General features: G+C 40.8%; 1 protein-coding gene and 1 long non-coding RNA gene across 2 annotated transcripts in view; one reads left to right on the top strand and one right to left on the bottom strand.

Moving 5' to 3' along the window:
- LOC144586071 (uncharacterized) overlaps positions 1–25,037 on the bottom strand; it is a 159,450-nt gene that overhangs the window by 31,691 nt on the left and 102,722 nt on the right. The window lies entirely within an intron of this gene.
- CATSPERB (catsper channel auxiliary subunit beta) overlaps positions 1–25,037 on the top strand; it is a 71,432-nt gene that overhangs the window by 13,248 nt on the left and 33,147 nt on the right. Inside the window, exons 4-13 of the mRNA XM_072986580.2 lie at positions 858–918; positions 3,715–3,810; positions 5,696–5,842; positions 7,259–7,351; positions 7,558–7,676; positions 10,289–10,321; positions 17,821–17,887; positions 19,616–19,662; positions 22,577–22,729; positions 24,663–24,815. Of these exons, the coding sequence (XP_072842681.2) occupies positions 858–918; positions 3,715–3,810; positions 5,696–5,842; positions 7,259–7,351; positions 7,558–7,676; positions 10,289–10,321; positions 17,821–17,887; positions 19,616–19,662; positions 22,577–22,729; positions 24,663–24,815 (969 nt within the window). The remainder of the gene's footprint in view (positions 1–857; positions 919–3,714; positions 3,811–5,695; positions 5,843–7,258; positions 7,352–7,557; positions 7,677–10,288; positions 10,322–17,820; positions 17,888–19,615; positions 19,663–22,576; positions 22,730–24,662; positions 24,816–25,037) is intronic.

Raw genomic sequence — 25,037 nt, 5'->3', positions numbered from 1 at the left:
AAATGGAATTAATAGAACTTCAGTCCAACAGCAGCCTGAAAGCGAAGTTCCAGGATGCGACAGTCGACGACTTTTACCGTCTCCTCCCCCCTGCTTTGATGCCACAGCTCCGACTTCAAGCTGCACGTGTTCTGTCCATGTTTGGGAGCACTTATCTATGTGAACAGATGTTTTCAGTCATGAATCTGAACAAGACCAAGCTCAGATCACGCATCACTGATGATAACCTCCATGCTGTTTTGAGGATTGCTACAGCACAAGACCTAACGCCAGACATTGATGGACTGACCTTAGGATATCGATGGCAGCGATCTAGTAAGAAATGTTAAAAAAGTCAGAAAAGTTTAAAAAGTTAAAAAGTTAAAAAAAAAGTTAATGCCTTGTGATTTCCATATGTTTAATAAACAGTGTTTGGCAATATTTGTATACGTACATTATTACAAAAACCAGTAATAATTGAATGCAGTGACATTAATTTATGATAGTAAAGAGTGGACACATACACCTACAGATACAACCGGCCCTTTGATGGGGACCAAACTGCTGATGCGGCCCCTGATGAATTTGAGTTTGACACCCCTGCTCTACTGCATATGCTGAGGGTAGTATATGCAAAGATATTTTGTCCCTGCTCCTGTAATATGTGGCAAATTACATCAAAAAGCTGGCTCTGCCAAGGTGTTCCAGTAAATGTAGTGGCTATTGAGAGATTTGAGTCCAAGCCTCAAAATCAAACATATTTTTAGTTATACCTCAGGGTTAATTAGAAAAATCAAATTGCAATAGTTTATTTTCTAAAATGTTTGTTATTTCAACACACATAATATCTTTTGTTGCTATTTAATCTTCCATAAAAGGGAGAAGATGTGGATTCATGGTCAATTGATATCCCGCGAGCAAAGATTACCTATAATACAGGTGAGAGAACATCACAGACTGCTTATTCATCTATTCCCCCCTATTGTTTGGGTTGCTTGTTATCTTTCTTTTTTTATTTGTATCAGAGTGCTGCAAAAATTAAAATTATGGATTTATATGAAATATAATTAAAAACAAAAACAAATTAAATGGTTAAGATAATCAGACTTTTTTTAAAACCAGGAATGGACTACTTTAATAGCATTATCTCAGCCATTTGCTATATCTCACTAGACATTCTAGCCTTCCTAGTATTATGATCACATGCAGTTATCAGGGTGCTGATTGCGATTCTGATCACTCCCTGGTGTTTAGTAGAGTAAAACTGTGAACAAAGAGATTGTATCACATTAAAAAGGAAGGAAGACTACATATTGATATCAACAAGACTTGTGATCAAAGTGGAGGAATTTGCCCAAGTGCTTGAGGAAACCCTTCCAGGCCCGGCTGATGCAAATGCACCTGAACGATGGGAACATTTCAAGAATGCTGTTTGTAACACCACCTTGTCCACATTTGGCAAGAAGACCGAAAAGATGGCAGACTGGTTCAAAGCCCATTCAGAGGAGTAAATGCCAGCCATCGAGGATAAGAGGAGAGCTCTAGCAGCACACAAAGTGTGTATAACTTGCACGTTCTTGGGGTTGCTTGTAGCAAAGTCCAACAGGCTGCCAGGAGATGTTCCAACAATTATTGGCTTCAGCTCTGCTCTCAGATACAGATTGCACAGCAGGAGAGGAAGCTGAACACGTTCCATATGCATTGTCTCCAACACATTTTTGGCATCACTTTGTCCTGACAACGTTCCAAATAGAGTAGTCCTAGATCAAGCTGGAATTTTTAGCATGTATACATTACTGAAACAGTGACGTCTACATTGGCTTGGGCATGTCATGAGAATGGCTGATGGTAGGATTCCAAAGGATCTCCTGTATGGGGAATTAGTGCAGGTAAATCGCCCAAGAGGGAGACCACAGCTCCGATACAAGGATATCCACAAGAGGGATCTGAGGGCCTTAGAAATGGACCTCAACAGATGGGAAACCTTGACATCTGAGCATTCAGCCTGGAGGCAGGCAGTGCAGCATGAAGAGACACTTGTCCAGCAGGCTGAGGCAAAGAGGCAGTCCCGAAACCAGCAAAATCAGGGAGCTGGACAGGGAACAGATTGTGTCTGTCTTCAATGTGGAAGGGATTATCACTCTCAAACTGACCTTCTCAGACACACTAGATGCTGTTCCAAGTCTCAGTCACACTAGATGCTGTTCCAGATGTACGTGCTCCCATACAGAGCATGTTACTATAGTCTCTCGAGACTGAAGGATGCCTAACCTAACCTGCTAGATCTTCTTTTGTACACATGGTGAGGCATAATTTGCTTGCATGTAAGTGCTGTACAGTGGTACCTCGCTAGACGACGAACCCACTGTACGATGAATCCGCAGGACAGTGACTTTTTGCAATCGCTATAGCAATAAACAGTCATTCCTATGGGGGAATTCCTCTTGATGACGATTTGGTCCGTGCTTCGCAGACCGTTTATTCGCAAGACGACGATCTTTACAGCTGATTGTCAGGTTCCTAAAATGGCTGCCCTGTGTTTTCCAGACCCATGCTTCGCAGGGCAGCCATTTTAACAGCTGATCGGCGCTCGGAAAATGGCTTCCCCTATGGGTGATCTTCACTGGACAACGAGGTAATTTCCCCATTGGAACGCATTAAATGGGTTTCAATGCATTCCAACGGGGAATTGTTTTTCACATGACGATGATTTCGCTTAACAACAATTTTCCCAGAACGGATTATTGTCGTCATGCGGAGCACCACTGTATTGATTGAATTTCTCCAAATTTGTCCTGTGTTCAAGTAGCGCCATTTTACTTGATGATTTTTTTTTCTTATTTCGTATCAAACTCTATTAGATGACTTCCAGGTGTCCTAATGTTGGTGCTTTGACTTCTAACATTTTTTTCATTTTTACTTTGCTACCACAGCTTAACATAGCACAAAGCAGCATCATGAGGCACAGCATGAGCCAGCAGCTGAACCCTGTGACATTGCTCCTCCGTCATTATCCATATAGTCATAGCTTTAAAAATAACTTTAACAATTATATTTATACCACATGATATGTTCAGTTATTAGTTTTGATGTAAAGTAGTTATAGCCTCCCTATGGAAGAAATGATAAATTGCAAATGAACAATTATTTTTCACTATTCCAAACTCTACATATCACTCAGTAGAGTTTTGTTTTGTTTTTAATTTGTCATGAAGAAAAGGATGTGACATTAAAATCTGCTGGGAAATCCTCCTTAATGTCTCACAATTGAGAACTACATTTTGTGGAAATAAGAGGAAGGAGCCCAATTTTAGAATGCCCTCTCCTTCAAGGGTCAGTGGGCACCAACGTTGGCAACGTTTTGGCAACAAATCAAAAGATATTTATTTACTAGAACTTTAAGTAGTTTTACTTTTTATTTTGTGTGTATTAAAATGTTATAATTTTAAATTACAGTATTTTGAAGATTTTATGTTTTTTCATTGTATTATATGGCTCTGAAAGCCACCTTTACGTGGGGCGAGAAATGCCTGATGTTCAAGCTGAAAAGGAATAGACACTTGAGCTCATATTACAAATGTCTGCTGACTACTGGAGAGCAAAGATAAGATTTAAAAGTTCATTGAATAAATAGCCATATTGTAGTGGCTTGCATATTAAAAGCATGTGTAATCTTAATACTTGTATTTTCATGTGAATGAATGAATGTCTCTCTGGTTTGTGCTGCCGAAACAGATATTGCTCCAGTTGAGGAATGGTTTGTAAAATTCAATATGCATCATGGATTACATATGTTCACTACTGAAGGAACTTTATTGGATATTCTGCGAGGTAAGCCATACCTTGTATAAACTTTGGAGATTCCTACAGGTAATTGGAATGACTGAGAAATTAATTGCAGCACATACAAACAGTTATATGTTGAGTTTGGCCTTAGACTTAGAAGCCATCTAGGAAATTGATCCAAAATGGGTGAAGTGTGACATTCTAATTATTTTTGGATCATAACTGCCAGCAGTCCTTGCCATTGGCTATACTAGGGATCGCTGGTGGGTGTTGCAATCCAACAAATTCTGGAGTACCTACTTTATTTACCATTGCCATAGACCAGTAATAGATACAAGTGATACCATTATATTAAAACAAAATTGAAATAGTGCAGTAGACATGTGTTTTCTAGATTTAGACAGTACGAAAGGTGAACTGAAACTGAACCACAGAAAAGTTAGTAGATCTGGCAACTTTCATCTCTAAAAATGCTGAGACACCCAGTTGAATTCTGCCCTGAGTAGTATATAATTGCAAATTTATTTTTTGCTTTTATATAGAGAGCGAAGCAGATTACCATGTGACTTTTTCTTCTTGCATGCATGTATCTTAAGGACAGTGTTTAAAGAATTAGGAAGGGTAGCAGGTAGAGATGGGGGTATTCGTATTCATATATGAATACAAATGCCTCCCAGGTGATATAATGAGAGTCTGCCCCCCTGGGGCTGGACTGTCCCCTCACCATCTGCTGTTGCCACGAGCTCTGTGTTCCCTTTGTATCTCTCCAGAGTGCCTGGTTGGCAAGCCACTCTTTGACCCGGCAGATAGGCTCATTGTTCCACCTCCTGTCAGGAGTGGCTAACCGACCACGAGCTCCGGAGCAATAGGATGGTAGCCTGCAGCAGTAGCAGACGGTGAGTGGACAATTCGGCCCCAGGGGGGCAGACCCTTGTTATGTCCACTTGTGGGGGGGGTAATTGTATACAGATACAAATATCCCCATCTCTAGTACCAAACTATTATCACTGCATGAGAATGTAGTGATGTTACTGCTGGCATAACAAATCAATAATCTACAAGGCAATTCTAAAAATGGGGACAAACAAAATGTTATAACTTTGACATTGGGTGATCAGCACCAAATTTGCACAGATGTATCAGACAATCTGCTCTTGCTCTGAGCCAAATTTGGGGAAGTTTGGAGAAAGAGTTTTCAAGATATTTTATTAAAACATAAGCAAGCATCTTGAAATGTTTCCAGATTTGAAACAGATCAAATAAATTGAAAAGATCAGTCTTGGTTATCTTGAAAGAGGATAATTGTTCCCACCCATGTTTTGACTTAGAAGAAATCCTGGCTGCAGTAGCTGAAGTATTTATCCTCAAAAAAGGTATTTCAAAAGAATAAAACAGTGACTTTCTTATAAATGGAATGTTTGTGGAACAGGCTTACCAGCAAGAGCATTCCAAAGTCAATACATTGCTGCAGCTTCATCTGGCAATTATGAAAAAATTACCATTCACAGTTCTCAAAAAACAAAAAAACCCAGCCCTGGTAATTGCTTTGTGTATACTGTAAGTGAGAAGCAGTTAAGGCAACATTCAGGCTGCCCTTTGCTATGTAAAGTTCAGTATCTTTTCTTTGCTGGCAGTATAGGCAAGATACTGTGCAATGATATTTGGCCATTTTCTGGTATTTTGAGTCATGAATAAAGAACCACACTATCCCACATTTATAAAACAGAGGGTTTTTTGAAGAATTGAATTATCACAGAATCAGTTGGGCGTTTATATATCAGGCACTGCTAGTATTGGCAGTATTCTGAGTCCTGGTCTACAGTATAACCTCTTGAGCACTGAATGTGTGCTAAATTTGCCTAAGAGCATAGATAGACTCCCGAGCAGCATTAATTGAGCAGCATTATCTTCAATGTCTTTTGTTCTACAGAGCCTATTCTTCAGTGGGTTTGGAAGCTTGGTGTTCCAGTGAATATTGATAAAACATTACCTAACTTAATAAATACCACAGTAACAAAAAGCCCTTGTGCCAGTGATGCAGCAATAATTGGTCTGATTTATGATGATAAAATAACAGGTAAATGAGATACTTAGTTTTTTGTACTTCATTCAATGAATATCGGCAGTATCCAACAAACAAACATCCTTACTAGAGAGTACGTATTGTTTAACTTCTACATAAAGCTGTTATGTTTGTACTGCATGTACAGTATATGGATGTTCTACAAATGCCGATTATCCATGGCTATTGAGGCCATTGGAGATCATTATTGTGTAGGTGTTTTGTTTTTTGTTTTGTTTTGTTTTTTTGCACCAGAGTCCTCATAAACCAAAGTGGGTGAACTGTGACATTCTAATTATTTTTGGATCATAACTGCCAGCAGTCCTTGCCATTGGCTATACTAGGGATTCCTGGTGGGGGTTGCAATCCAACAACTTCTGGAGTGCCTACTTTATTTACCGTTGCCATAGACCAGCGATGGAGAACCTATGGCATGTGTGCCACTGATGGCCCACAGAGCCCTCTCTGCGGGCACGTGAGCCATAAGTCACCAGATTGCTACTCCCTCCCCACAGCCAAACCTGAGGAGGTGACTGCAGCTGCGGTGCTGGTGCCCCGACAGCCAGTGGGCCAGGATCCAGAGCAGCTGGCGCTGGTGGCGGATCCGGAGTGGGGTCTTGAGGCACCTCCATGCCCGGGATTCCCCCTTCCACTGCCACCACCGCCACCGGCCACTGGCCCTGGGTTTGTTTGTTTCAGTTTGGGCACTCGGGCCCAAAAAGGTTCGCCACCACTGCCACAGATTGTCAGGAAGTCTTTTGTGGAGACTGTTGGCCTTTGCACCTATTCATCTACAGAAATGTACACCTACAGTGGAGAGGCAACACAGATGTGCATATAAATCTCCACTCCACCACATACTGTATGCTACTTTTTCGAAAACACTTTTCCCAGGCTGGATCAGGGCCATGGGTATTCATTTTAGAGCAAAAAAGAAAAAAAAGTTAGCTATATATTATACATAGTTTAAGTTATTGTTTCTCCTCTGTATAGTAACAATACCTGAAAGTACAGGTTTGCCTCTTTCTGGCAATTTGTTCTGATATTTGAAAGGTATGGATTTTACTGCTTTTGGAGCAATAATCTGTCACTCCAGCAATCCTGACATATATTGTTGTAAATAAACTCAGATGTTAACAAATATTTTTTTTAAGTCGTATAGTCCTTGTAAACCCATGCAAGGTCCAAAACTAGCTTATGTTTGTGATTTTTAGTGGCCTGATAAAGATGTCAGCCACCTTTGCCTTCAGATAGGCCTTTAAACTCCAGTTGTCTCTTAATTCAAGGGAAAGGAGACTTCAGTAAATGCTGTACATCAGGAACATTTGCTCAGAAAAATACTGTACAGAACAAAACATTATAGCATGTTCTGGTGGCCTGGTTTTATATTGCTGATTCTGTTTTAACTAATGTCATTTTTTTAATATGTAGGAATAATTATTGGAGTCACTGAAAATGGATTTATGACTCGAAATACATTGTGGTATAACATGACTGATACCATCTGTGCTGTACTAGAAGATGGTAATTCCTTCTTCTGTTCTTTACTTCATTTAAAATGTTTCTGTTGTTTTCTTTTGATGTGTAGTCTGATTTACCTCAAAGGCTTAGGGCATTTAGTTCTTTTGTAGAATATAATTGTGGGTCTCAGAGGAAGGGTTACATCACATGAGTGCTTCACACTCAGAATGTCTCTGCTACTATTTCTCACAATTCATTTTCTTTTCCAGATTGCTCTGGTCTTGCACTTGTGGATACAATTTTAATAAACACTCGTCTGATAATGCTTACTACACTCGGACTATTTATCAGTGAGGATTTACGTTATTCAACTGGACAGTTGTTGAAAGTACGCTAAGTATGACTCTGAACAGGCTACCCTCCAACTTTCTGTAATAGAAAATTATTAACAGACATACTGAAAAATGTTCACATTAAGTTTGGAAAATATTTTCCTTATTGAGGCTGCAGTTCTAAATATACAGTACGTACCTGGGAGTAAGTCCTATTTACAGTATTTCAATTGTACTCACTTCCAAGTAAAATATGTATAGTTTTGTTCTGTTGATCAGTGTTCTGTTTTGTTCTATTGATCAGTGTACATATGTAGCTTGTTAATATGGAATGAATTCAAAAGAGGCCAGAAACAGGATGCAGATAGTCCATAATTACTGCTGAAAGAATGTTATTGTTGCAGAGTGGTGGCTGAAGCAGTCTTTTCAGGTTTGTAAATTCAAACATCAAAGGGATCCTATGTATATTTAATACGAAATATTCCTCTGTTTGGTGATAGATGTCTTACTTGTTAGAAATCCATGTTCATAGAATTGTAGAATCATCATAGGGTTGGAAGGGACCTAGGTGGTCTTCTTGTCCAACCCCCTGCCCAAGACAGGAGATGTCATACCATCCCAGGCAGATGGCTGTCCAATCTTTTCTTGAAAACGTCCAGCGATGGGTTCGCACCATTTCTCCTTATTTAGAGATTGGATCTCCCTCTGACAAGTTTCCACTCATTGGTTCTTGTCCTACCCTCAGGCGCAATGGAGAATAAATTGATGCCTTCTTCCCTGTGGCAACCCTTCAGATATTGTAAGATTGCTATCACGTCTCCCCTCTGTCTTCCCTGCGTTAAGCTCAACATACCTAGTTCTTTTAGTCATTCTTCGTAGGACTTAGCCTCCAGTCCCCTTGTCATCTTTGTTGTTCTTCTCTGCACCCCTTCCAGGGCATCAGCGTCTTTTTTGTATTGTAGTAATCAGAACTGGACACAGCACTCCAAGTGTGGCCTCACCAGTGCACTATAGAGTGGTACTATTACTTCCCATGACCTTGATGCTATCCCCCTGTTGATGCAACCTAGGACTGTGTTGGCTTTCTTGGCAGCTGCAGAACACTGCTGACTCATCCTTAGGTGGTGGTCCACTTGTTGTTTAGTCGTTAAGTCGTGTTCGACTCTTCATGACCCCATGGACCAGAGCACACCAGGATCTCTTGTCAAATTCATATTGGTAGCTTCAATGACACTGTCCAACCATCTCGTCCTCTGTCATCCCCTTCTCCTCTTGCCTCACACTTTCCCAACATCAGCGTCTTTTCCAGGGAGTCTTCTCTTCTCATGAGATGGCCAAAGTATTGGAGCCTCAGCTTCAGGATCTGTCCTTCCAGTGAGCACTCATGCTTGATTTTTTTTCAAAATGGATAGGTTTGTTCTCCTTGCAGTCCAGGTGACTCTCAAGAGTCTCCTCCAGCATCACAATTCAAAAGCATCAATTCTTCAGTGGTCAGCCTTCTTTATGGTCCAGCTCTCACTTCCATACATCGCTACGAGAAAAACCATAGCTTTGACTATGCATAATTTTGTTGGCAAGGTGATGTATCTGCTTTTTAAAATGCTGTCTAGGTTTGTCATTCTTTTCTCCCAAGAAGCAGGCGTCTTCTAATTTTGTGGTTGCTGTCACCATCTGCAGTGATCATGGAGCCCTCAAAAGTAAAATCTGTCACTGCCTCCATGTCTTCCCCTTCTATTTGCCAGGAGGCGATGCGACCAGTGGCCATGATTTTAGCTTTTTTGATGTTGAGCTTCAGACCATTTTTAGCGTTCTCTTTCACCCTCATTAAGAGAGTCTTTAATTCCTCCTCACTTTCTGCCATCAGAGTGGTATCATCTGCATATCGGAAGTTGTTGATATTTCTTCCACTAGGACACCTAAATTCCTCTCACAGGTACTACTGTTGAGCCCCAGGTACCACCTATCCTGTACCTGTGAATCTGGTTTCTCCTGCCAAAGTGCAGGACCTTACTTTTCCCGCCCCTGTTCTCCTTTTTGGTGTTGCTACCCTCCATTGCTACACTGACTACAACTCTCATATGCTTTCACCATTGTCCATGCTGGTAGGGGACTATAGCAGTTGAAGTTCAAAATATTTGGAGCCCAAGAGTTCCCCAATAGTTGTCTAAGCTCTTTGTGTAAGCAGGAAATCTTTGCAAAGAAGATTCTGAAGTCAAGTTCCAACTCAGAAAATAGTGTACTAGCAAGACTGAAGAAATTGATACTAGAGGGAGAAGAGAAAGGTGCTTGCTGGCAGAGCTATCAGTCTGGTAAAAAGCCTATTTCTTTGGAAGGTTCTTGTGCCCCTGAATTACCAGTTAAGTTATACTTGAAGTCAGATGCCTAAGAATAAGAACATGTCCATTTCTGTGTTGCAAAGGAACTCTAGTAATTAAATTCCTTACATGACCTGGGCTCCTTGGCTAAAATATTTAACAACATAGGACTGAGACAATAAGTTAAAATGTTATTGTTTATTTTATTTATTGCAGGCACATCGTACAGCAGAGCATATCAGGACTGAGTATAAGTAATAATATAATGTTTATAAAATGGCTTTGTAAGAAACTTGTAAGATGATGTTTGCTCCAGTTACTATACTTCATTGTATTACTTTATTTTTTTCCAGTTCAGCAAACCAACTTTATGTGGTTTTGAAATGGTGAGAAATCATTTAATATTTATTTCACTGTTCCTGCTGTTAAACTGGTTCAGTTTCTTGCAATTGGTTCAGAAAGCACTTTCAAACTTTAAAAACCATGATCTTCAGAGGTTGTTAGTTCTGAAGGAATTAAGAATCTCAACATAGGGAACACCTACATTGACAACTATTGAAGGAAATGTTCCTGGATTGGAACAGCCAAGATCACATTATTTACTATTGACTGCACAACATAAAAGTCAGTGTGAATTAGCCTGGAGATTTTCCCTCTAATCTGTTTTTCTTCATGGCCTCTGTGAATGCACACAAATGGGTTAGACTGCGCCTGCACAGGACTCCTCGGAATCTTCTAGAGCTTAAAAATATGTGATTAGTAGGACGTTTCCTCGTGCCGCGCATGCTCCATCTGCCCATAATACCTCAGTTCCTTCTTGCCACCGTGAGATCGGACTCTTTCACACCGTCCTGAGCTGTTTTCAATTATTACCTATTTCACGTTTTTTTTTATTCTGGTCTGGCTTCCTAACTACTGTTTGTGATTTCTGGAGTACTTTGACCTTTGGACTGGCTTTGTTTATGATTATGATTGTCGAATTTGGATTGGCTACCTTTTTGTGATTTCTGGATTACTGACCTTTGGACTGATTACCATTTCTGGTTTGGCTTACAGACTTTATCGTGATTTTCCGCTTCTAATCTGTTTCGGCTTCTGACTTGGACTGGCTATCGTTGACGTTTTCCCGTGAGTTCTTCTCTTTTCCCCCCTTCCCCCCTTGTTCTGTTCCCACCAATTTTTATGGCCTTGTCAGGTCCCTTTAAGCACTGTACATCGTGTGCTAATAAGATCCTCTTCATGGATGGTCACAACCACTGCTTATTTTGATTAGGAGAGAGGCACCAGACCCACTCCTGTCTGGACTGTAAAAAGTTGACCAAGCCTGTCCTTAAGCTCTGCTTACAGTGGCTTCGTTCATACTTGGGATCCTCCCAAGCAGGACCTTGTCTTTGATGACATGAAGCAAGATAAGCCCCCCCCCCCATTGAGTTTGGCTTTCATCCCAGACATGCTGGACCTCATAAAGTAATCATGGAATCAACCGTCTACGTCTCTTCAGATTTCTAGGCATGTTGAGAATCATTACAGAATGCATGGCAGTGACACTCCTCACTAAACATCCTGCACCTAATTCTATCATAGTACAATTTAATCAATCACAGGCTGGAAACCGGTCAAAGGTTACACCCACCAATGGAGAATGGTGGAAACTGGATTTCCTGGGCCATCGGCTTTACTCTCTGGCTTCATTTGTCATGAGAGTTTCAAATTATCAGGCAGCTATGGGGGATTATCAAAGGCAGTTATGGAACAAGGTTTTACCAGTTCTTCAGGCTGCTCCTGAGGAGACTAGGGCCAGTGTTCTCAATGCTCACCTTGAGGCGACAACCTTGGCTAAACAGCAGCGTTTAGCATCCCATCACATGGCTGATGCAGCATCTAAGGCCATGACATCAACTACAGTGGTGCCTCGCTAGACGATGATAATCTGTTCCACTGAAATTGCTGTCTAGCGAAATCATTGTCTCGCGAAAAGCAGATCGTCGTCTAGCAAAAATCGGTTTGCGAAGCAGGGACCAAACATTGTCCAGCAAAATTCCCCCATAGGAATCACTGTTTTGCGAATCGCTATAGCAATCACAAAAAGTCAATGTCTAGCGAAAAAACTGTCATGCGGGGTAACTCTAGTGAGGCACCACTGTATTGCACTCAGGAGGCATGCTTGGCTGCATTCAGCGGGGATCACGGATGATGCTAGGTCCCACATTAAAGACCTTTTGTTTGATGGAGTTGGCTTGTTTAATGAGAAGACAGATGAGGTTATGGACAATTTACATAAGATCCGGAAGACAGGTCATTCTTATTCTGTCCAGCAGCTACGATACCAATGCTACCAGTGGCACAGACCTTTCAATGCCTGACAATCTTATCAGCAATCTTCCCATCAGGTCTATCACTCTTAGAGACCTTCAGCTCAAGAGAGGTCCAATCTTCCTCCAGCTTCTGCTGCTACCACTACTTTCAGATTGCAGGCTCATGTCCAATGTCACCAAACCTTCCATCGTCCTGCAAAGAAAAGTAAACAGTATTTATGACTGTCCTATTCCGAACCATCCACCTGACCTTTCTCATCATCCACAGCTAGCCCCTTTCTTCAACAAGTGGTCTATCATCACCAAAGACACTTGAGTGCTTGCCATCATATGTTCTGGTTACCTCTTAGTGTTCACAGATCTTCCTCCTATTGGCCACCTCAAACTCACAGCTTACTTGCCTGCTCTAGAGGATGAAGTATCTGTTCTTGTCCAGAAGAATGCTGTTCAACGCATTCTTCCTCAAGAGGTTCTAGATGGTTTCTATTCCCACTATTTCACGGTTTCCAAAAAGGACAGTGGTCTCCAGCCGATCCTAGATCTCAGACTACTCAATACCTACCTTCATCCAAGACGTTTCCAAATGATCGCCCTAGAATCTGTCATTCCTTTTCTCTCTCCAGGTGATTGGTTTATTGTTATAGACCTATAGGATACTTATTTTCATATTTCCATCCACCAGCATCATCACAAATATCTAAGTTTCTTCAAGGGGTCAGCTTACTAATTCTGCGCCCTACCATTTGGGCTTGCCACTGCCCCAAGACCTTCACAAAGTGTTTGGCCCCCTTAGCAGCCTATCTTCATCTTCACAACATCATGGTTTTTCTGTATATAGACGATTGGTTGATCGCCTCTGGTTCTTACAGCAAAGTGCTAGAAGATACCATCTTTGCCCTCCGGACTCTGGCAGATTTAGGCCTACAGGTCAACTTTCCAACCGTCTCAGACCATGGACTATATTGGTGCTCACCTAGATTCCATCAGAGGGTCTTCCTTCCAACCAAGAGGATTCACAAATTAAATTGAGCTATTCATCCATTTCGCCCCTATGCCAAGGTTTCTGCTCACCACACACAACTTCTCTTGGTCTCATGGCTTCAACCACGTCTGTTCTTCCTCATGCTCAGTTGAAGATGAGCTGTCTATAGGTGTGGTACCGGTCCAAGTTTGATCCTCTTTTGGGCAACCCTGCCAAATGCCTACATGTGACTCCAGAGCTCGCAAGTCAATTGACGTGGTGGACGTTCGTGCCTCACCTTCTAGTTGGCCGACCTCTCATGCCTCTCCAGCTGACGGTTCAAATCACAACAGATGCCAGCCCAACAGACTGGGGTGCACACTGTGGCACTCACAAGATCCATGCTCTATGGTTCAGCGCGGAGAAGTTGTTACATATCAACTATCTAGAGATCTTGGTGGTTATCAAGGCTTTCCGTGCTTTCTATCCTCCCGTGTTTGGTCGTGGAGTACAGGTGGCCACGTACAACATGACCACTCTGTATTACATCAACAAGAAGTTGGGCACCCACTCTTTGTCTCTTCTATATTTAGCAATCCACCTTTGGGAATGGTGCTACGATCACCATATTTTTCCAGTTGCCATTCACGTGTCTACAGAGGACAACAACGTAGCCAATCATCTGAGCCATCTTACCACTCAGACTCACAAGTGGGTTCTCAACGACTCTGTATTCTCCCATATCTGTGATCAGTGGGGAACACCAGCCATTGACATATTTGCCACCCAGGTCAATTCGAAATGCAGCAGGTATTGCTCTCGGGCAGGGAGAGGCACAGACTCTTTAGGCAATGCCTTCATGGTGAGCTGGGACGATGTCCTCCTTTATCTTTTCCCTCCCATTCCGCTTATTCAACGAAGAATTGTCAGGATCCGTCAGTTGTGAGCCAATGCCATTTTGATAGCTCCATGGTGACCTCGTCAACCATGGTTCACCACCCTCAGAACCATCGCCTCCAAGTTTCTTAGACTACCTCTCCAACCATTCCTCCTAACTCAGGACGGAGGCAAGATCTGTCATCTTGACCCGGAGTCACTTCACCTGACGGTATGGAGGATTATCCTAGTGTAAAAGAAATATTGGATAGAGCTAGAAAACCTTCTACAAAATTGCTATACTCTTATAAATGGTCTGTTTTAATCAAATTTACTGCTTCCAGAGGTCTTCTGGCATTGGATATGCTTCTCACTTTCTTCCGTTATCTGTTTGATAGAGGCCCACTCGATGTTAAAAGTTTATGCTTCTGCTATTGTTTCTTATCAGCCTGTGGGTTCAGAAGCTTTCCGCTTATTTTCACACCCAACTTTAAAGAGGTTCCTGAGGGGTTTGTGTAACATTCGCCCATCTATCCGGCCTCTACTCCCTCAATTGTCTCTCCAGGTCATTTTATGGGCTCTTGTTTGCCCACCTTTTGAGCCCATGGCTTCTGCTCATCTTAAACTTCTCTCGATTAAAACTTTGTTTCTCGTGGCTATTACTTCTGCATGGAGAGCAAGTGAGTTGACTGCCCTTTGATCTGATGCCCCTTATATACAGTTTCACCCAGACAAGGTTGTCTTATATCCTGATGTATCTCTTCTCCCTAAAGTGATTTCGAGTTTCCACATTAATCAACCACTAATTCTCCCAACGTTGTTTCCTAATCCTTCTTCTGATGTTGAGCACATGCTCCATTCCTTAGATGTTCATCGTGCCTTGGCTTTGCACATTTCCAGAATTAAGGACTTCATACTTCCCCTAAACTATTTGCCTACTTCCATGGCCCACAAAAAGGCGCTCTGGCCTCTCCACAGATGGTTTCCAGGTGGATCATTTCTACTATCACCTTGGCCTATGAACTGGCTGGCAAGGTAACACCAGAGGTGTTGAAGGCACACTCCACGAGAGCTATGGATACTTCGACTGGTCATGTGGCATAGAGATCCCTGACATTTGTCGAGTGGCCACATGGTCTACACCATCAACCTTTGTGACGCACTACCATCTGGACCTCAGGGCAAAAAAGGAAGCAAGTTTTGCAAGAGCTGTGCCGACTTCAGTGTTGCCGTGACAGCTCTCCTCCAGTAAGTGAGCTTGCCAGTCACCCATTTATGTGCATTCACAGAGGCCACAAAGAAGAAAGAGAGGTTACTTACCTATAACCGTAGTTCTTTGAGTGGTCCTCTGTGAATCTACACATCTTGCTCATCCTCCCCGCTGTCCGTCACTTGGTTCTTGAGGTTTGTTGCTATTAGAGCCTTGACAGCGGTGGACATTTCGGAACTGAGGTATTATGGGCAAGCGGAGCATGCGCACCACGGGGAAATGTCCTAGTAATCACATGTTTTTAAGCTCTAGAAGATTCCGAGGAGTCCTGTGCAGGCACAGTCTAACCCATTTGTGCAGATTCACAGAGGACCACTCGGAAAACTATGGTTAGAGGTAAGTAACCTCTCTTTTTTACCTCCATTGCTGAGGCTTCTACATTAATTTAAATCAAATGTATTTGTATTAGTTCAGCCAGTTTGATCGCTTGAATCAATGTGAAGGGGTTTGTAGCTGTTCTGTTTGAAACCATCCCAGTCATCTGCAGCAGTAGAGAAACTGGCTGCCTTTTTAATCATCTCCTCTCCACACCAGGATCTGCTTGCTTTCCTTCCTTCCTTTTAAGGCTTGCTTCCCAGCTGTAGGACAGCTAGGTGACCAAAGCAAGGGCTGCAGGGGGAGGGGAGACCAGGAATCTCCAGAGCTGGAAGAATGTTTTTGCCTAGGCTTGTTTCCAGCTTGTTAAAGTGGCAATCCAAATTTGCAGAGGACACAGTTAGAGCAAAGTTATCTTAAGAAGCTGGAAAAAACTTTGCTTGTTAAGATTCCTCACTTTTCCCCCTTTCTCTGGTCACCTAGCTGTACTAATGCTAGGACACCAAGTCTTTAAAAGAAAACAAGAAAGAAAGAAACAGAAGAGAAAGGGAAGAGAAGTGGGAAAGACTCAGGCACCATATGTAGAGAGGAGAGGATTCAAACAACTAACAACCTGCAGACAAGGCTGAGTATCAATTTCCTCTCTCTGCTGACTCCTCTGTGGTTGGCTGAACTTCCTGGACACAACTTCACAGTGGATCCATTCATATTTTTCCTGCTGTGTAATTGCACGTAAGTTCCACATTCCTTTTCCACTTATCAATTAGCACATTCCTTGGCAAGGGAGATAAAGTGAGGGTGTGATCACATGGAGAAATAATTTGTAATCTGAACTGCTTGTAGTGTGGTCTAGTGCTGTCTTTCCCCTGATAATCATATGACACATCGGAAAATGCACTTTGGTTCAGCTGGGGGGGGCTTCTACTTTGGAGGGTCAGGTTGGCTCAATTTTCTGGCAGATGGAAGGGTCGCTTTAAGGAAGATCACTCTCATTAAAGTGACCGTTTCTGGTGTGATCAGGTGTGCATCTTTGCAACTGTTGTATCACATCCTGAGTCATCTTTCAGGAGGATCTACGTAAGACTATGGATAAGGACAGCAACCTAGTTTTAAGTTTTAAATTTCTGGGTACTTACATCTCATGGACTATAAATGCCGACATGCTAGTGAAGAAGGCACAGAAGAGGCTGTATTTCCTGAGAATGCTCGGCAAGTTAAATTTATCTCAGCATTTACTTCTGTCATACTATCGTAGCACCATTGAGAGTGTCCTAACCTATGGCATTCTGGCATGGTTTGGGAGTAGCTCTGTAGCGGACAAAAAAGCTCTACAGAGAACCATTAAAATTGCCCAGAATATCATCGGGCTCCAGCTACCAACCCTGGATGACATCTTCACATCCCGCTGTCTAAGGAAATCACACAGCATCCTGAGAGACTCTTCCCATCCTGCTTATAACTTTTTTGAACTGTTACCATCTGGCAGAAGATATAGAACAATTAAGACTCAGGCCACACATTTTCTCAATAGTTTTTATCCCAGAGCTATAATTGCAATTAATAATGAGCTTAAAGACCACCAGTAGTGAATAATTAGTTGGACTGTGTTACTTGGCCTGCGGTGTAGATGTTTGTATTTTTAGTGAGGGATTTTTTAGTGGGTGGGGAGTGTTTGGGGAATTTTATGTGTGTGCATGTGTCTGGTCTCTGGGTGTCTGTGAATTTCGTTGTATGGGTATACTGTGTATATACTTACAATGACAATAAATTATTATTATTATTATTATTATTATTATTATTATTATTATTATTATTATTATTATTATTATTATTATTATTATTATTATTATTATTATTATTATTATTATTATTATTATTATTATTATTATTATTATAATAAAATATATAATAATAATGCTTTTTGGGATTGTAACCCCAGAAATCCCACAACCAGCATGTATGTGGGATTCCAGAACTATAGTCCAAGAAAGCAACATTTCCATCCCTTGAAAGTGTTAGGCAATGCATGACAGCAAAAAAGTGGGTAATGATTCAATGTACCCCTGCTGAGTCTTACTAGCTGTACCATGTATAACTGAAAAATAGCATTGGCAAATCAAATTCTTATTTCATATTTTCCACCTATAGGATGATTATTTTAGAGCAAAAATATGGTATAACCGCCAATGTCTAGCTAACAGAGAAGACTACGAAGGTGAGGAAGCCAGAGTGGAAAGCCATATAAATATATAAAATAAGAAAGTAAATATTGAACACATTTTTCTCTAGTGTTGTTTTTTGTGAGTATATTCTTGTTATGTGCTCGAACAACCTATAATATAACTGTATTGTAAAGTTTGCTGCTAACAAAACGATATGGTGGCTGAATCAGGTACGTAAAAATAATCTGGTGCTTGTCTACAGCAAGAGCTAAATATTTTGTCTAAATGTTGTCAGCTCTGGGTAGATTGTACAATGACAGGTGGTGTGCAAAGCAAAGATAGGGTGCAGCCAGGTCATCCCAGATGCTTCCTTTGACCAGAAATACTTAGTGGTGTACTCCGTTAATTCTGACCTACCATTTGTCAGGTCAACAGTTGTTTTGTTTAAAACCAAGTGTAACTCTTAAACAAGAACAGCGTGGGAAGTATTAATATACAGATCAAATATTTATAAACATTTAAGCTGCCAAGGACTCTCCCAGTCATTTCTATCTTGTACAGGTTTGTTTATTTTGAAGTGTATAACAAAAATAATCTGAAAATGAAGGAGAGTTTCATGTAACACCTTTATTAAACCCCCACAATGTATTTATTGTTTCTTGGAAATGCGGGGGTGGAGCAAACTTTCTAGTCCCCCAGACCTCTTGATCAAACTGGACATTATAAAGATTGAGAAGGAGAAGGGGAGAAGCAGAAGAGTTTAAAATTAATTCTGGCCAAATATTTAACTCTCTAGAGCTTCATGATGTGGGATGTGGTGGCACTGCATGTTAAACCGCCTAGAGTGGTCTTAATTGATTAGATAGGCGGGATATAAATAAAATAAATAAATAAATAAACCGCAGAAGCCTCTGTGCTGCAGGGTCAGAAGACCAGCAGTTGTACGAACGAATCTGTGCGACGGAGTGAGCTCCTGTTGCTTTGTCCCAGCTCCTTGCCAATCTAGCAATTCGAAAGCATGTAAAAAAGAAGTAGATAAATAGGTACCACCTCCGTGGGAAGGTAACAGCGTTCTGTGCCTAAGTCGCACTGGCCACGTGACAATGGAAACGGTTTTTGGACAAACGTGGGCTCTACGGCTTGGAAATGGGTATGAGCACCGCCCCCTAGCGTCGGACACGACTGACTAAATATCAAGGGGAACCTTTACCTTTCTAGAGCTTCATGAAGAGCTAGCTTGAGTGTGGTGTTACTAAATTCTACCTCACGTGTTTTAAAATTAGTTGCCAGTCTCTGTCCCTATAGAAGGAAGACGCTCAAGCATTCAACAAATTGCCCATTCATTGCATTTTAGCTGACCCTGTACTAGTAGGGAGCAGAAGCATACAGTAGTGTAGTTATCCCATATAACCACCCAAGATGGTGGTTAAATTTACATAGCGTGCTAGGCAGAAACAAGTCAACTGAAGCTTAATAAGGATATTACCTATTATTTTTAGGAAGATATTATCTCCAGTTTAGTACAGCAGAAATATGATTTTCTCTTGTTGTGAATCCCTTCCTGCATGGCCAGCTATCGATGATCAATAGGATCCCTTCCAGCTCTGTAGTTCTAAGATTTATGGTATTCTCCACTGAAAGTAAAACAAAAACAAAAACTGAAATAAATCCAAAAAAGAGTTCTTTGTGAATGATAACATAAAACTAAAGAGATGCATTTTCTAAACTATATTATATACATGCAAACACTGATTTGTTTTGTTTATACATTTATTTTCCAGTGGACTATGTTGGTCTTTCATTTAATAAAGAGAAGACATTAAGTCAGGTAAGGCAAATGATAAGCCTGATGAATTTTGATTGACTTTGAGTGTGATCACACTGTGCTTTATTTCATGATTCTGATTGCTTTGGGAACAGGCTGGTTTACTCCATTTTCCAGCAACCACATGATGTACAGGTAATTGAAAACAAATTCAACTTTTATCTGTGCCTACTTGTACCTTTTTGTGTCCCTGGCAGGGGCTACTCTTTTTTTTTCTTTAGTGCAAATAAAATTGCGCCATTTTAGTTCAGTTTCCAGCACTTGTGATCAGAAGTATTGAGCCAAAATGGTACTGACAGATGTTTCCACAAACAATTCAATGCTACATCACTTGGGTGGCAAGCCAGTGAAGTAATACATTAGTTAACAATAAAAGAAAACTATCCCCTGTTCCCAATAGAGGGATAATAGGAGAGAATGCAGGGGGTGGCTTCCCCCCCCCTTTTTTTTTCTCTTTACAATCCAGTGTTGTTTCACTTTGATGGCAAACACTATCAAAACTTTTAAATAGTAAAATAAAATAAAATAAAATAAAAACCAGCTTCCCTGCACTCCTCACGGAGCAGGACACAGAAAAGGAGATGGAGATGGAACTCTTTCCCCCCACTTCCCCCCTTCTATAATCCAGTGCTGCTTCAGTTTGATAGCAAGCCAATATAGTGATATGTTGTATAACAATGTTTTTTTTTAATTGAAATCCTGCTTTCCCCTGCTTCCAATGAAGAAGAAGCAATGGGATATCTCTTTTTTCTTTATTTTTCTTTCTATTCCAGTGCTATTTCATTTTGTGGTAAGCCAGTGATATGTCATTTATCAATAAATAAAAAAAGATTCAGCTTTTTCCTGCTCCTGTGAGACAATAAGAGACAATAGAGGAGCCAATACAAGAGACGATATAGGAGATGATACAGAACATAGAGTCTGAGAAGGAAGAAAAGGCTGAATAGTATCACTCTGAGATGCATTATAACTTCCTGTCCCAAAACCACCCAATCCTTGTGCGAGGTACAAGGATAATTCTAAATCGCAGACCTCACTTTCAAGCAGTTCTGTTGGGCCAGTCCAGCATCAGATAATTTCACTGTCTAGTCACACACTGTATTCAGATGGATTGGTCTGGAGCTCTTTTCGTTACATAATTTGACTTCTGACAACAATGGCATAAAACCATTCAAAAATTGATAAGATTTACTAATAAGGTAACTACACAGAGTCTTCAGCATTTCTCTAACACTAGTATTCTGCAACTTCCAGTATTAATTTAATATTAGTTTGGTTTATATACTGCTACATGAAAGACCTGAGCTAACAAGATAAGGTAAGGAATAACCAAGCAGTAAATAAAATACTTCAGTAAAGTATGCTGTAATTAGGTTCGTTGTCAACTGTGTGTGACCCCTGTATTGACACAGGAATAAAAGATGGAGGCTACTCCATATTCGTAACACAACTTGATTTATTACTAAACAAACTCAATTCAACAGGTTCAAAAGGGTCCATCAGACTTAACTCAGGTAAAAGGAGATAACTTTGTACTCTAACGTCCAGTGTTTTAATATCACTCCTCACTGAGGGGCCGGTCCAAACCGCTCCCGATTGGTCATGGGTCTCAGTGGGGTGCTCCTCACGGCACATACTGTCCCACAATAAGGGTGTCTCGCCCAGTCACCCTCGCGTTGTGGCTGGAGTAAAGAGGGACTGGGACAGATCACCCTCCTCCCCCCACGCTGGTTGCGAGGGTATAATACCACCGTCCATTCCAGTGGCTCTAAATCTTCTCTCTTTGCGCGCGCGTCCTTTGGGTCAGGCAGCAGACCTCCTCCTAGTTGGAAGTTTGGAAACTCTTTCATAAGGGTGGCAAATCCTTCTTGCCCAGCACTCCACTCCATCTGCACTGCCTGGTCTCTCGTGGGAGGTTGTTCACCTGTTAGAATTCTAAAACTTCACGCACCTTCTTCCTTTTTTATACCCTCCTCCCACACAATCAAATCCAGCTCCTCCCCTTTCTCGTTGGCTAAGCATACCTCAGGTGACTCTTTCCCTTCCCCTTTCTCCTGTTCTATTTCTACCAATATGCCCTCCACACAACCATGGCTCTCCTCTGTCCTCTGCTCCATGGAGGATGGCACACTGGCTCTCTTTCCTTCACAGATGCCCTAGTTAAACAGGCATATGGGATGCATAGTGACTGCACCTGAGGAGTCATGAAAGAAAATATTCTGACAAAGTTTTTTAAAAGGCAAAAAAATACAATGAAGGAGGTTCCATAAAGTCTCAAATATATGGAGGAGGGCACTGGTGCAGCATACATGAAGAGGGAAAGCTGGCACGCTCAGATGCTTATATTCATTATGCTTACCATGGCAAATATCTTAAGTCTTAACCAACAATATGATCTAATTATAATTGTTTATTTTCCCCTTCCAGTTCTTTTAGAAGCAAACTGTACAATATAGTATAAACAGGTCACTCTATTTTTGAAAGAGTAGTAAATGTGTGGCCCCAATCTTGCTGATGAATCCTCCTAATCCTGATTGAAGCTCCATACCATTTTTTTTGCTTTCACTGTTTGTCTCTCAAGCTGCTTTGGAGGAAAATAGGAGCCAAGTGGGGCAATATTAAGCAGAAACATAATATTTGAGCTTCTGCTCTTGGGATCTCTACACATATTCCAGACTGAAGCCACTCATCTGTTCTTTCTTCGAAACAGAAGTGCCCAATTTTAGCTGTTCTTTAAAAGTGAGGGAAATGGGATGTGCATATTGGTGCTTAATCTTATTTTTCACTTCTGTGTTTCATCTTTGTTTCCACACTACTAAACAGATTCTTTAGAAATCTTTGAGTGGCACTATAGCTTATTTCTAAATCTACAAACCGTATATTAACTTGGAGTTCTAATGTAGATTTTTTTTAACAGGAATCTACCTGTTTCTATAGTAATGATTCATTTACAAAATGGCATAATTGCTTGCCTCACCGAACAAAAGCTGAAAGACAGATTTCTAGAAGGGTGGTTTCTTTTATCGTTGATTATGAACAGAACACCGGCATAGCTATCTTATCTCAACAGGTACAGTATGTAGAAGGACATGATTTTAGCTTTTAATGTTATTCATAGAATCATAGAATAATTGAGATGGAGGGGGCCGTATAAGGCCATCAAGTCCAACGCCCTGCTTAATGTAGGAATCCAAATCAAAACAGATCTGACAGATAGTTGTACAAAATTATCTTGAACACTTCCAGCATTGGAGCGCTCGCTGTCTCCCAAGGCAATTGGCTCGATTGTCATACTGCTCTAACAGTTAAGACATTTTCGCTCATATTCAGCCTAAATCTGGCTGCCTGTCATTTGAACCCATTATTATGCCTCCTGCACTCTGGGATAATCAAGAAGAGATCCTGCCCCTCATCTGTATTTCACATACAGTATTTGAAAAGGTATACCATATCATATCATTAATACTATCTGTATAGATGTTACAGTTGTTTTATAATTTCTTTCATTCTGTCAAAAATTCCTAGAAAGAATTTTAGAAATTTTATCTGGTACAAAAGTATTTGGTGAAGATATTTTAAATGGATTATAATTCAGAGAATTAAAGAATAGATGGGACAACGGGAATTAAATATTGGACTTTAGACTCTCTGGTTCCCTAGTTGTCCTACCAGTGTCCACCTTGTCTTCTGTTGTTGTCCCAGATTTTTAGTACAGTCTACACAAATAAGACCACAGCAATAAAATAATATTACAATCCACCTTTACTGAAGAATAATTAGGATAAGTTAAAAGGCCTGGTAAAACAGGAATTTTTCACTGCTTGCTGTATAGTCAGGAGAAAAGACTGACTTCAGTAGGGAAAGATTTCCATAACCTTAAAATCACTACCAATATAGTCCCATCATATGTCTTAGCTCCTGTACATCTCTGAACCTGGGGGGACAAGAAAAATGGGTCCCAGTGTTAAGTACTGGGTTTGAGAGGAGATTGACCTTCAAACGGAGAGGAGATTGACCTTCAAATAGTCTGGTTCTAGACCATTTAGGGCTTTATAGGTAATAACCATGAAATAAGTCCAGAGCTGAATTTAGAAGCATGCTGAAATCCAGTATAGATAAAACAGAATTTGAGTAATATACTCCAAATGGCATACAGCAGATATCACATGCACAAGTTTTGTACCATTTGCAGATTCAAAATGTTTGTCAAAGGCAGACCAATACAGCATGTTATACCAGTATAATTTGGATACAACTAAGTCATGTGCAACAATGGCCAGATCTGCTTTATCAGTAAGAGGTCACTGATTTGCCTAGACAAAACCATCTCTTTACAGAAAAGTAGCAAAGTTCAGTCCAAGGGTGTAAACCCTTTCCTTCAAAGGGAGTGTAGTCCTGTCCATGGCTCCCTAGAACTAATATTTGGTTGTTTTTCCTGACCTGTAGCATTTCTGTCTTGCCTTGATTAATTCTTCACTTACAAACCTAGTCTCAACTCATCACTGCCTCCAGGCCATCATTCAGACCATCAAAAACTCAGAGATATAGAGCTGATATCATACAGGTACTGATGGCATCCAATCCTCAAATCACCAGGCAGTCTTTTCTAGTGGTAGACATTAAATAGCATAGGGAATATACTAGAACACTGAGACACCTCCTAATCCAGTGATCACTAGGTTAATTTGCAGTCCCTTTGTAACATATCCTGAGGTCTGCCCTCCAAATAGATAGGAACCAGTACAAAACAGTATCCCCATGCCAAATCCTATAGAAAAATTTAATAGTACAGTAGATGGAAGTGAAAGCCAATAAGAGGTCTAGCTGAACCAAGAGGGACATGTACCCTTATCCAGTTCCTGAAATATGCCATATTATAGTGAGTGGCAAGAACTTCACTAGCTTCCTGTTTCCAAGCAAGGGTACTTCTCCAACCTCATATAATATTTCTTTTCTTTTTCTCTTATATGTTACAAAATTCTGTTGTTTCCTTTCCTTTGTAGAACAGGGCATTGGTATCAGTACATAAGTTAGTGGGCAATGAATTAAACAAAAAGAGAAAATTCCCAGCTTTCTGGTTCCCAGATAAATCCTTTATACCATTTGGAATGTTTTTCCATCCGGGCAGTCATTTTCTATATGCTTATGGAAATCAGGTATGTAAGAGAGAGAATCCTATACGATTGATAAATAATGCCATTTATGGCATGATTTTGATTATTCAAATTCATAAAATATTAGGGGGAAACAAACCCATGTGTTTGAAGCAACTGGAGATACTAGAAGATATACCTGTATCAGATCCTTTGGTTGAAGTTTATACCATTTTCACTTGTATTCATTTTGTCACTCCATGCCCTCATTCTTTCCAAAATATC

This window comes from Pogona vitticeps, chromosome 1, assembly GCF_051106095.1.
Source record: "Pogona vitticeps strain Pit_001003342236 chromosome 1, PviZW2.1, whole genome shotgun sequence".
Lineage (NCBI taxonomy): Eukaryota > Metazoa > Chordata > Lepidosauria > Squamata > Agamidae > Pogona > Pogona vitticeps.
This window is presented reverse-complemented; position numbering and strand designations above follow the sequence as displayed.